The 14,998-nt window shown below is 35.5% G+C and overlaps 1 protein-coding gene across 1 annotated transcript in view; it reads right to left on the reverse strand.

The window, feature by feature from the left end:
• LOC128642715 (keratin, type I cytoskeletal 18-like) overlaps positions 1-14,998 on the reverse strand; it is a 138,532-nt gene that overhangs the window by 79,745 nt on the left and 43,789 nt on the right. The window contains exon 3 of the mRNA XM_053695492.1: positions 2,985-3,739. Coding sequence (XP_053551467.1) covers positions 2,985-3,739 — 755 coding nt within the window. The remainder of the gene's footprint in view (positions 1-2,984; positions 3,740-14,998) is intronic.

Consider the following 14,998-nt stretch of genomic DNA (forward strand, 5'->3'; position numbering starts at 1 on the left):
TTAACCTTATAAAAGTCTATTTTCGTGTGTATTAATATTTTAGAAAAGGTGTAATACTAAAATCAATATTTAATCCTTTAGGGGTTTTAGTTTCTAGTTCGTATATCCATTTATATTCTAGTTTTAGTAATTCGTTTTCCACGTCTCCCCCTCTCCAATCTGGATTCAATTTATCTATAGCAACATATTTGAATTTCTTTAGGTTGCAATTATTGCATTTTAAAAAATGTTGTGGAACAGGGAGGTCTTTATTTCTATCTTCTTCTGCATTCTCTATGGAGAGTATATGTTCCCTTACTCTCTCTCTGACAGGTCTGGTTGATTCTCCTATATATTGTTTCCCACAAGAACAGTACAGTAGATAAATTATATTTTTGTCTGTGCAACGGATTTGGTGTTTTATCTCATATTCTTTTCCTGTCACATTAGATTTAAACTTCTTTCTTTTTTCTGAGTGTCTGCAGGACTTACATGCAAAGCAGGGAAAGAAGCCTTTTATTTCATTGCCTTTAAGATCTCTATCTGGCATCTTTTTCTTTTTTAAATCGGTGGGTGCTAATTTGGTTTTTCAAATTGTTGGCCCTTCTATAGATTATCTCTGGTTTTTCGCCTATTTGATCTTTTAATTTGTCGTCTAGTCTTAGTATATTCCAGTGCTTCTTTATTATTTTTTCTACTGCTTTATGATCTTGATTATATTGAGTTATAAATGGTACTTTTGGTTTTTCATTCTTTATTTCTGTTTTTTGTTTGTGAAGTATCTCATTTCTGTCCCTATTTTTTACTAATTCTATTTGTTTATCTATTATTTCACTATTATAGCCTCTTTCTAAGAATTTCTTTTTTATAATAATAGACTGTTCTGTGTAGTCCTCATCCTTTGTGCAATTCTTTCTAATTCTTAACAGTTGTCCCTTCGGGATGTTATTTTTCCATTGTATGTGGTGACAGCTTTGTGCATGAATATAATTATTACTGTCTACCGCCTTAAAGTGTGTTTTACTATTAATTTGCTGTCCTTCCGTGTAAATTTCTAAGTCGAGAAATGTGATTTTTTCTTTACTAATTTCATAAGTAAATTTTAGATTTTTGTCATTATCATTCATTTTAATATAGAATTCTTCAAATACTGTTTTCTCCCCCTTCCATATTATTAGAATATCATCAATATATCTTTTAAAACATACCAGGTTCGCTCCCAGTGGGGTGTTGCTTAAAAAATCTGTTTCCCAAAGGCCCATAAACAGATTTGCATAGCTGGGAGCGAACCTGGTACCCATGGCTGTTCCGCAGGTTTGATTGTAAAAATTCCCTTCAAAATGAAAATAGTTATGGGTTAGGATATATTTAATGCTCTCTAGAATAAAATCTTTTTGTGTTATTGTCATTTCTTTATCATTACTTAAATATTGGTCTACTGCTTGTATTCCATCTATATGTTTGATGCAGGTATATAATGAAGACACATCGCATGTTATAAGCCACATGTCTTCCGACCATTCTATATCTTTAATTATTTTAATTACGTGTGTGGAATCTTTTAAATAACTTTCTAATTTATTGACATATTTCTGAAGGAATTTGTCTACATATTCTGATAAGTTGGACGTTAAAGAGTGTATTCCGGATACAATGGGGCGACCTGGTGGGTTTTTAGTGTCTTTATGAATTTTTGGTAAGATGTAAAATAATGGTATTTTTGGAAATTTGGGTAATAAATAGTTAAATTCTTTTTCCGTTAATATCTCTTTTGATAGAGCTTCTGTTAATATCATTTTCAGTTCTAGTTTATAGAAACTTGTAGGATTTCTGGTACATTTTTTATATGTGTTTTCATCCTGGATTAATTCTTTACATATCCTTAGATAATGTTCTTTGTCTAGGACAACTATCCCCCCACCCTTGTCCGCTGCCTTTATCACAATGTTGTGTTCTCTTTCCATACTTTCTAATGTTTCTCTTTCTTTTTTAGTAAGGTTCTTTGTTTTAAATTTAGAATTACTTTCAATTTTTAGTTTTTTTAGGTCCTCTGTGACTAGGTTCTCGAAAGTCTCTATACTAGAGCCTTTTTCGTGTTTTGGAAAAAAGGTCGATTTATTTTTTAGGTTTGAATGTATTATCCCGTTAGTATCGTTTATTTTTGGCTCTATCGCTTGTCTTTCTAATGGTGTCTTTGAAAAGTATCTTTTCAAAGTTAGGTTTCTTACAAATTTCTGTAAGTCTATATAGGTATTGAATTTATTTAATTTATTGGTTGGGGCAAATGTTAGACCTTTATTTAGGATTCTTTCTTGTTCTTTAGTTAGAACTGTTGTACTTAAATTAAAAATTCCTTTAGGTGTTTCTATTGTGTGTTCTATTTCTTTCTCTTGTCTTTCGGTTTTACATATGCCAGTTCCTCTCTTTCCTCTCTTTCTGAGTCTTTCCTTTTTCTCATATTTCTCTTTTCTCGTTCTGGTATTATTTCTTCTCTTCTCATCTGGCCTAGGTCTAAAAAATCTTTATTGTAGTTGGTTGAACTTTGACGATCCTCATCCAAATTCATTAGGGGGTTAAATCTATTGTGAGTGTTCATATTGTTATTTTCCCTTCTGTTTGATTTGTTTTGGTAATCTATCACTGTGTCATGTTCTCTATGTGTATAATTGGCCTCGTTTCTAAAATATCTCCAATTATCATTTGGTCTCTCATAATGTCTGTTCCAATTGTAATTTGGTTTATGATTATATGGTTCATTTGTTGTGTATTTATTTGGTATGTAATTATGTGAATGATGATTTGTTTCTCTATTGTAGTGTGAGTAATTTTGTGTTTGATATCCCCTATTTTTGTAACTGTCTCTATTCCATCTGTCCCATTGGTTATTATCGTTCCACCCTCTTCTAGAATCCGGTGCACCATTATAATTTTGGTAATGTCTATTATAGTTTTGGTAATGTCTATTATAATCTGTGCCTTTGGTGTCATTCCCATAGAAGTTATACTTATGGTCTTGTTTTTCAGAATTTACTTGTTGTGTTTGGTTGAATTTCTCCTCCCTTTGTTTCTTAACTTCATCTCTGATTTTATCATTATTTTCAATTGTGGTATTTTGAAATTTATTGTATCTCCAATTATGTGTGCTGAAATATTGTTCACCTTCTTTACCTTTAAAATGAGTGTAATCGTCTCTGTCCCTTTCTAATTTCCTTTTCTTTATTTCAATTAATTCTTTTTTAGTAGTTTTAAGCAGATCTTTTATGATTTGTTCCCTTTCAAGAAATTCTTTATCCTTTTTAAAATGTTCTAATTTAGCTTCTAGTTCATTTATTTGGTTTCCTAGTTTAATTAGGGTGTCTCCTCTGAATTCTTTAATTAGTTCCATTAATTTTATTGATGCTTCTTCTAAAATTTCTCTCCATTTTTTAATGAATATTTCATCTTCTATTTTAAATGAACATTGTTTCTTTATTCTCAACCCTCTTGGTACTAACTTCTCTTCAATGTATTTGCTAAGAGAGGCATATTCGATTTTTTGTCTCATTTCACTTAATAATTTGTTCTCTAATTCTTTCATCAAGTCTTTTAGGCTTTCATTTCTAATAATTTGTTGGTTTTTGTTTTCATTTTGGACTATAGTTTCTTCTTCTTCAAATATATTACTTAGACTATCATAAATTGTGGATCTTAGTTTAAATAGATCCGTTTCTTTACTCATTTTGAAAAGTACACCAGCTGGGGTAATGGAGGTAATATAATACTAGTGAACAAATATGCCCCGAATAATTGAAGTATATTGAATGTTAGTGAACGAAATAAATGTATTTATTTTAATATAAAACCTGATATTTGTCATTTATACGATTAATTTGAACTATTAATTATATAGTAATCAATTACACTTCATTTTCAAATATAATTTACATTCGAAAATATACATTATACATTAGATATACATAACTTATTCAAAATTCAGGCAAATTTAGACTGAGAGAATCGTTTTTAGCTATCTCAGGCGCACTCTAAAATACATTTAGCTCCCATTTCTCTAAACTATTTTTAGTTTATAGGTGGTCATTACGGAGGTAAAACCACCTTTTTTGAGTGTTTTTCTGCCTTTTTAAAATAACACCACCAATTGGAGTATTTTTGGTAGTTCCTCCAGTAGGAAAGTATCTATCATATTTGTTCACTATCCCCTAAAGAAACCAAACTTGTCCCTGAGGAGAGAAAAAAACACAAAACCCCTTCTGTAAAATAAAACAATATTAGGCCCTAAACTTGCCACAGGTCTAGATCAGCAAGATTGCGCCAAAATCCAGCGGCGGGAAAGTTAACCCTACCATCGCCGTATACACGTAGGGCCTCCCCTTAGCTAATCATAAAACATAAGCATAGAACTCTATTAGAGTGCATTTGAAAATTCACTTTATATTCCGGAAAATACAGCACTATGCCCAGAGGAAATAAATTCCCTTCACTATGCGTACCCTTATTCCTACGTATAGTAGCAGCAACAAACATAAAAGGTGCCATATAAAACTGCAATGACAGAGAAAAGTCTCTATAGCACATGCAAATGTCAGGAACATGTAAGCGCTGGTAACAAACACTATTGATAAACAGACAGGTTCAATAAGCAACATCTAAAACAGATTCTCAACCAGTGCAGCTGCACATTTTGCACCTGGGTGTAAATAAAATACGTACGTTTATAACCATAAAGCAGCTTATCCCAAATTATTGCTTCGAATTGTCACATCTAAAGGAACAAATAATTTTACAATACTCCCCAAATGTCAAACGGAACGCAGTAAATAAAGGAGCTGTTACTGACCTCACATATTGCAAAGATCCTGTCGCTCCATATAGTCAGCGCATACTTAAAACACCCCACAATTGTTTGCTCAGCTACCTGGCTCCATCGGTCATAGGTCCCAGCCTGAAGAAAAAACTTCCTGTGGCAAATCACCACCCGTGGTCTTTTTCCCTGGACCGCTGCTACCACGTGGGGACCCGGTGAGACTGCAATTAAAAAACCCCCCTGCTGCCTTTCGGATGCAGACTGCTCGGCCATGCTTCCTTGCCGCGCAGAGCCTCCGATAGAACCAAATCAGATTTAAAAACCTACATGAGGAAAGGCGCTCTCCTCATCCACTATTACCAACAGTAACCCCACTTGTAATTGAAATGAAAAGGTGATTTCAAATCAAAAGGGGGTAGCACAAGCAAAATCTTACAGGGCTGAAAGTCTATTAACCCCTATGCCTGGGAGGGGGAAAGCAGCCAGCCATACTACTCTCCTATGCAGCAGAGTGAAAATCATATACGCATCACACAATCCTGCCCAGCATACACAGCCCACACTAAATCACAAAATTAATAGTATATGAAAGATTCCCCTGACTCCAATATCTTAAGGAGGGGGATAAACCCCTAATGTGCTTGGACCTCCAACTAGAAGGAACAAGCAATTACCTTAGGGGCTCCAGCTGCAGGACAGGAAAAAACCATCAGATGTTTTCTCTACTCCTACAATAACAATCTGCTGGTTTTCCCGCTCAGCCCACCTCTTTAACACTTTGCCTCCAGCTCCTCCTATAGCACCTCCTACCCCATACAGGGCCTCTTCCTCCTGAGGTCAAAGCTCCCTCTGTCTATGCCCTGCAGCCTCCAGGAGCCACTTACTTCTCAGCACACCAATACTGCACACTGATAAATGTATACTGCAGACACTGATCCCCCGCATATCGTTATACTGCTTAGCACATACTCATGTTGTTACTTCTCAGCACACCAATACTGCACACTGATAAAGAAGTATACTGCAGACACTGATCCCCCGCATATCGTTATACTGCTTAGCACATGCTCATGTTGTTACTTCTCAGCACACCAATACTGCACACTGATAAAGAGTATACTGCAGACACTGCTCATTTTGTTAGCAAAACTTGGGTAACATTGCAGTTCAGGGACACACCCCTTGAAAAAAAAAATGGAGTATATTTATCTCATCACCTTTGCTGTGGAGAATCAGAAGATATAAATAAGCTCCTGCGCTGATCTTATAATCTCAGTATAACATATAGCAGGGTAAAAGTGCAGTATTCTGTAAGATACACTCCAGCCTCTAGGGGGCAGTGGCAAACAGCTATTTTCTGACAGATTTGATTAAACTTTATGGTTTAATAATTGTTGTCATGTTAACGGTTGCCGAAGATACAGTCAAGGCGATCACAATCTAAATTCTTAATACTTAACATATTTACGGGGCCATTCTTCACTCTTCATAAAATTGCAAAATGTAATATGCACCCAAAGTGACAGAGAGGTGAAACGTGTTTTGTGGTTATCACATAGTACTTCATCAGTAACTTTGTGAGAGTGTATATATCAAGCCCCTTGTTGTGCACTGTTGTGGCGTTCACAAAATCATAGTTGTAAGCCGAGTAGGGATCTTTTTGACTCACAAACAATGGGCCAGAAGCGTAACTAGAAACCACAGGGCCCAGGTACAAGAATCTAAGAAGCCCCCCCCCCCCCAAAAAAAAGTGAATTTGATACTTTTTTTTTATCATTTAACACAGAAAAAGGGAATCAGATTACGTCTGCAAAAGGAGGTACCCTGTGCCCACAGTCTGTCAGATGGTCTGACCCCCCCTTTACTGTATATAATGACACTGCTTAACCCACCAGTACTGTATATAGTGACACTGTTTAACCCATCAGTACTGTATATAGTGAGTCAGTGACACAGTCTTTAATCTGCCGGTGAGATGGCTGGCCTGACCCTACCCGCCCCAGTACTTTATAAAGTGACCACAGTAGTCTGTGGCATGGTCCAGCCAACCGTACTGTATATAGTGGTACTGTATAGTGACACTGTTTACCCCCTGCCCCCCATGCTGTAGTAACAAGGTCTGTAATTTGCTGGTTCCACAAACACACACATACACACACATGCATAAATACACACACACAGTCACATACATACATAAATACACACACACACACACACAGTCACATACATACATAAATACACACACACAGTCACATACATACATGCATAAATACACAGTCACATACATACATACACACACACAGTCACATACATACATACATACACACACACACGCATAAATACACACACAGTCACATACATACATACACACACACACGCATAAATACACACACAGTCACATACACACACAAATACACACACACAGTCACATACATACATGCATAAATACACAGTCACATACATACATACACAAATACACACACACAGTCACATACATACATGCATAAATACACAGTCACATACATACATACACACACACAGTCACATACATACATACATAAATACACACACACAGTCACATACATACATAAATACACACACACAGTCACATACATACACACACACACACACAGTCACATACATACATAAATACACACACACAGTCACATACATACATAAATACACACACACAGTCACATACACACATAAATACACACACACAGTCACATACATACATGCATAAATACACAGTCACATACATACACACATAAATACACACACAGTGTCACATACATACACACATAAATACACAGTCACATACATACACACATAAATACACAGTCACATACATACATACATAAATACACACACAGTCACATACATACATAAATACACAGTCACATACATACATACATAAATACACAGTCACATACATACACACATAAATACACAGTCACATACATACACACATAAATACACAGTCACATACATACATACATAAATACACAGTCACATACATACACACATAAATACACAGTCACATACATACACACATAAATACACAGTCACATACATACATAAATACACAGTCACATACATACACACATAAATACACAGTCACATACATACACACATAAATACACAGTCACATACATACATAAATACACAGTCACATACATACATAAATACACAGTCACATACATACATAAATACACAGTCACATACATACATACATAAATACACACACACAGTCACATACATACATGCATAAATACACAGTCACATACATACATAAATACACACACACAGTCACATACATACATACACACACACACACGCATAAATACACACACAGTCACATACATACATACACACACACACATGCATAAATACACACACACATGCATAAATACACACACAGTCACATACATACATAAATACACAGTCACATACATACATACATAAATACACAGTCACATACATACACACATAAATACACAGTCACATACATACACACATAAATACACAGTCACATACATACATACATACATAAATACACAGTCACATACATACATAAATACACAGTCACATACATACATACATAAATACACACACACAGTCACATACATACATGCATAAATACACAGTCACATACATACATAAATACACACACACAGTCACATACATACACGCATAAATACACACACAGTCACATACATACATACACACACACACACATGCATAAATACACACACACACACACATGCATAAATACACACACAGTCACATACATACATAAATACACACACACACAGTCACATACATACATGCATAAATACACAGTCACATACATACATACACACACACACACAGTCACATACATACATACATAAATACACACACACAGTCACATACATACATGCATAAATACACAGTCACATACATACACACATAAATACACACACAGTGTCACATACATACACACATAAATACACAGTCACATACATACACACATAAATACACAGTCACATACATACATACATAAATACACACACAGTCACATACATACATAAATACACACACAGTCACATACATACATAAATACACAGTCACATACATACACACATAAATACACAGTCACATACATACATAAATACACAGTCACATACATACATAAATACACAGTCACATACATACATAAATACACAGTCACATACATACACACATAAATACACAGTCACATACATACACACATAAATACAGTCACATACATACATACATAAATACACAGTCACATACATACATACATAAATACACAGTCACATACATACATACATAAATACACAGTCACATACATACACACATAAATACACAGTCACATACATACACACATAAATACACAGTCACATACATACATACATACATAAATACACAGTCACATACATACATACATAAATACACAGTCACATACATACACACATAAATACACAGTCACATACATACATACATAAATACACACACACACAGTCACATACATACATAAATACACACACACAGTCACATACATACATGCATAAATACACAGTCACATACATACATAAATACACACACACAGTCACATACATACATACACACACACATGCATAAATACACACACAGTCACATACATACACACATAAATACACAGTCACATACATACATACATAAATACACAGTCACATACATACATACATAAATACACAGTCACATACATACATACATACACAGTCACATACATACACACATAAATACATACATAAATACACACACACACAGTCACATACATACATAAATACACACACACAGTCACATACATACATGCATAAATACAGTCACATACATACATAAATACACACACACAGTCACATACATACATACACACACACATGCATAAATACACACACAGTCACATACATACACACATAAATACACAGTCACATACATACATAAATACACAGTCACATACATACATAAATACACAGTCACATACATACACACATAAATACACAGTCACATACATACATACATAAATACACAGTCACATACATACATAAATACACAGTCACATACATACATACATAAATACACAGTCACATACATACACACATAAATACACAGTCACATACATACATACATAAATACACACACACACAGTCACATACATACATAAATACACACACACAGTCACATACATACATGCATAAATACACAGTCACATACATACATAAATACACAGTCACATACATACATACACACACACGCATAAATACACACACAGTCACATACATACATACATAAATACACACACACACACAGTCACATACATACATACACACACACACGCATAAATACACACACAGTCACATACATACATACACACACATGCATAAATACACACACAGTCACATACATACATAAATACACACACACAGTCACATACATACATACATAAATACACACACATGCATAAATACACAGTCACATACATACATAAATACACAGTCACATACATACACAAATACACAGTCACATACATACACACATAAATACACAGTCACATACATACATAGTCACATACATACACATAAATACACAGTCACATACATACATACATAAATACACACACAGTCACATACATACATGCATAAATACACAGTCACACACAGTCACATACATGCATACACAGTCACATACAGTCACACACAGTCACATACATACATGCATAAATACACAGTCACACACAGTCACATACATACATGCATAAATACACACACACACAGTCACATACATAAATACACACACACAGTCACATACATACATGCATAAATACACAGTCACATACATAAATACACACACACAGTCACATACATACATAAATACACACACACAGTCACATACATACATGCATAAATACACAGTCACATACATACATAAATACACACACACAGTCACATACATACATACATAAATACACACACAGTCACATACATACATGCATAAATACACAGTCACATACATACATACATAAATACACACACACAGTCACATACATACATAAATACACAGTCACATACATACATAAATACACACACACACATACATAAATACACACACACAGTCACATACATACATAAATACACACACACACAGTCACATACATACATGCATAAATACACAGTCACATACATACATGCATAAATACACAGTCACATACATAAATACACACACACAGTCACATACATACATAAATACACACACACAGTCACATACATACATGCATAAATACACAGTCACATACATACATAAATACACACACAGTCACATACATACATGCATAAATACACAGTCACATACAGTCACACACAGTCACATACATGCATAAATACACAGTCACACAGTCACATACATACATGCATAAATACACAGTCACACACAGTCACATACATGCATAAATACACAGTCACACACAGTCACATACATGCATAAATACAGTCACACACAGTCACATACATACATGCATAAATACACAGTCACACACAGTCACATACATACATGCATAAATACAGTCACACACAGTCACATACATACATGCATAAATACAGTCACACACAGTCACATACATACATAAATACACAGTCACACACATACATGCATAAATACACAGTCACATACATAAATACACACACAGTCACATACATACATGCATAAATACACAGTCACACACAGTCACACACAGTCACATACATGCATAAATACACAGTCACACAGTCACATACATGCATAAATACAGTCACACACAGTCACATACATACATGCATAAATACACAGTCACATACATACATACATAAATACACACACACAGTCACATACATACATGCATAAATACACAGTCACATACATACATAAATACACACACACACATACATAAATACACACACACAGTCACATACATACATAAATACACACACACACAGTCACATACATACATGCATAAATACACAGTCACATACATAAATACACACACACAGTCACATACATACATAAATACACACACACAGTCACATACATACATGCATAAATACACAGTCACATACATACATAAATACACACACAGTCACATACATACATGCATAAATACACAGTCACATACAGTCACACACAGTCACATACATGCATAAATACACAGTCACACAGTCACATACATACATGCATAAATACACAGTCACACACAGTCACATACATGCATAAATACACAGTCACACACAGTCACATACATACATGCATAAATACACAGTCACACACAGTCACATACATACATGCATAAATACAGTCACACACAGTCACATACATACATGCATAAATACAGTCACACACAGTCACATACATACATAAATACACAGTCACACACATACATGCATAAATACACAGTCACATACATAAGTACACACACAGTCACATACATACATGCATAAATACACAGTCACACACAGTCACACACAGTCACATACATGCATAAATACACAGTCACACAGTCACATACATGCATAAATACAGTCACACACAGTCACATACATACATGCATAAATACACAGTCACACAGTCACATACATACATGCATAAATACAGTCACACACAGTCACATACATACATGCATAAAGACACAGTCACATACATACATGCATAAAGACACAGTCACACACATGCATAAAAACAGTCACACACATACATGCATAAATACACAGTCACACACATACATGCATAAATACAGTCACACACAGTCACATACATGCATAAATACACAGTCACACACAGCCACACACAGTCACATACATACATGCATAAATACAGTCACACACAGTCACACACATACATAAATACACAGTCACACACATGCATAAATACACACAGTCACACACATACATGCATAAATACACACACAGTCACATACATACACACGCATAAATACACAGTCACATACATACATGCATAAATACAGAGTCACACACAGTCACATACATACATGCATAAATACACAGTCACACACATACATGCATAAATACACACACAGTCACACACATGCATAAATACACACACAGTCATACATACACACATGCATAAATACACACACAGTCATACATACATGCATAAATACACACAGTCACATACATACATAAATACACACACAGTCACATACATACACACATACATGCATAAATACACACAGTCACATACATACATAAATACACACACACACAGTTATACATACACACATACATGCATAAATACACACACACACAGTCACACACATACATAAATACACACACAGTCACACACAGTCACACACATACATAAATACACACACAGTCACACACATACATGCATAAATACACACACACACACAGTCACACACATACATACACACAAACACAGTCACATACATACAGGGAGTGCAGAATTATTAGGCAAATGAGTATTTTGACCACATCATCCTCTTTATGCATGTTGTCTTACTCCAAGCTGTATAGGCTCGAAAGCCTACTACCAATTAAGCATATTAGGTGATGTGCATCTCTGTAATGAGAAGGGGTGTGGTCTAATGACATCAACACCCTATATCAGGTGTGCATAATTATTAGGCAACTTCCTTTCCTTTGGCAAAATGGGTCAAAAGAAGGACTTGACAGGCTCAGAAAAGTCAAAAATAGTGAGATATCTTGCAGAGGGATGCAGCACTCTTAAAATTGCAAAGCTTCTGAAGCGTGATCATCGAACAATCAAGCGTTTCATTCAAAATAGTCAACAGGGTCGCAAGAAGCGTGTGGAAAAACCAAGGCGCAAAATAACTGCCCATGAACTGAGAAAAGTCAAGCGTGCAGCTGCCAAGATGCCACTTGCCACCAGTTTGGCCATATTTCAGAGCTGCAACATCACTGGAGTGCCCAAAAGCACAAGGTGTGCAATACTCAGAGACATGGCCAAGGTAAGAAAGGCTGAAAGACGACCACCACTGAACAAGACACACAAGCTGAAACGTCAAGACTGGGCCAAGAAATATCTCAAGACTGATTTTTCTAAGGTTTTATGGACTGATGAAATGAGAGCGAGTCTTGATGGGCCAGATGGATGGGCCCGTGGCTGGATTGGTAAAGGGCAGAGAGCTCCAGTCCGACTCATACGCCAGCAAGGTGGAGGTGGAGTACTGGTTTGGGCTGGTATCATCAAAGATGAGCTTGTGGGGCCTTTTCGGGTTGAGGATGGAGTCAAGCTCAACTCCCAGTCCTACTGCCAGTTTCTGGAAGACACCTTCTTCAAGCAGTGGTACAGGAAGAAGCCTGCATCCTTCAAGAAAAACATGATTTTCATGCAGGACAATGCTCCATCACACGCGTCCAAGTACTCCACAGTGTGGCTGGCAAGAAAGGGTATAAAAGAAGAAAATCTAATGACATGGCCTCCTTGTTCACCTGATCTGAACCCCATTGAGAACCTGTAGTCCATCATCAAATGTGAGATTTACAAGGAGGGAAAACAGTACACCTCTCTGAACAGTGTCTGGGAGGCTGTGGTTGCTGCTGCACGCAATGTTGATGGTGAACAGATCAATACACTGACAGAATCCATGGATGGCAGGCTTTTGAGTGTACTTGCAAAGAAAGGTGGCTATATTGGTCACTGATTTGTTTTTGTTTTGTTTTTGAATGTCAGAAATGTATATTTGTGAATGTTGAGATGTTATATTGGTTTCACTGGTAAAAATAAATAATTGAAATGGGTATATATTTGTTTTTTGTTAAGTTGCCTAATAATTATGCACAGTAATAGTCACCTGCACACACAGATATCCCCCTAAAATAGCTAAAACTAAAAACAAACTAAAAACTACTTCCAAAAATATTCAGCTTTGATATTAATGAGTTTTTTGGGTTCATTGAGAACATGGTTGTTCAATAATAAAATTAATCCTCAAAAATACAACTTGCCTAATAATTCTGCACTCCCTGTATATACATAAATACACACACACAGTCACACACATACATACATACATAAATACACAGTCACATACATACACGCATAAATACACACACAGTGTCACATACATACACACATAAATACACAGTCACATACATACACACATAAATACACAGTCACATACATACACACATAAATACACAC

This window comes from Bombina bombina, chromosome 12, assembly GCF_027579735.1.
Source record: "Bombina bombina isolate aBomBom1 chromosome 12, aBomBom1.pri, whole genome shotgun sequence".
Lineage (NCBI taxonomy): Eukaryota > Metazoa > Chordata > Amphibia > Anura > Bombinatoridae > Bombina > Bombina bombina.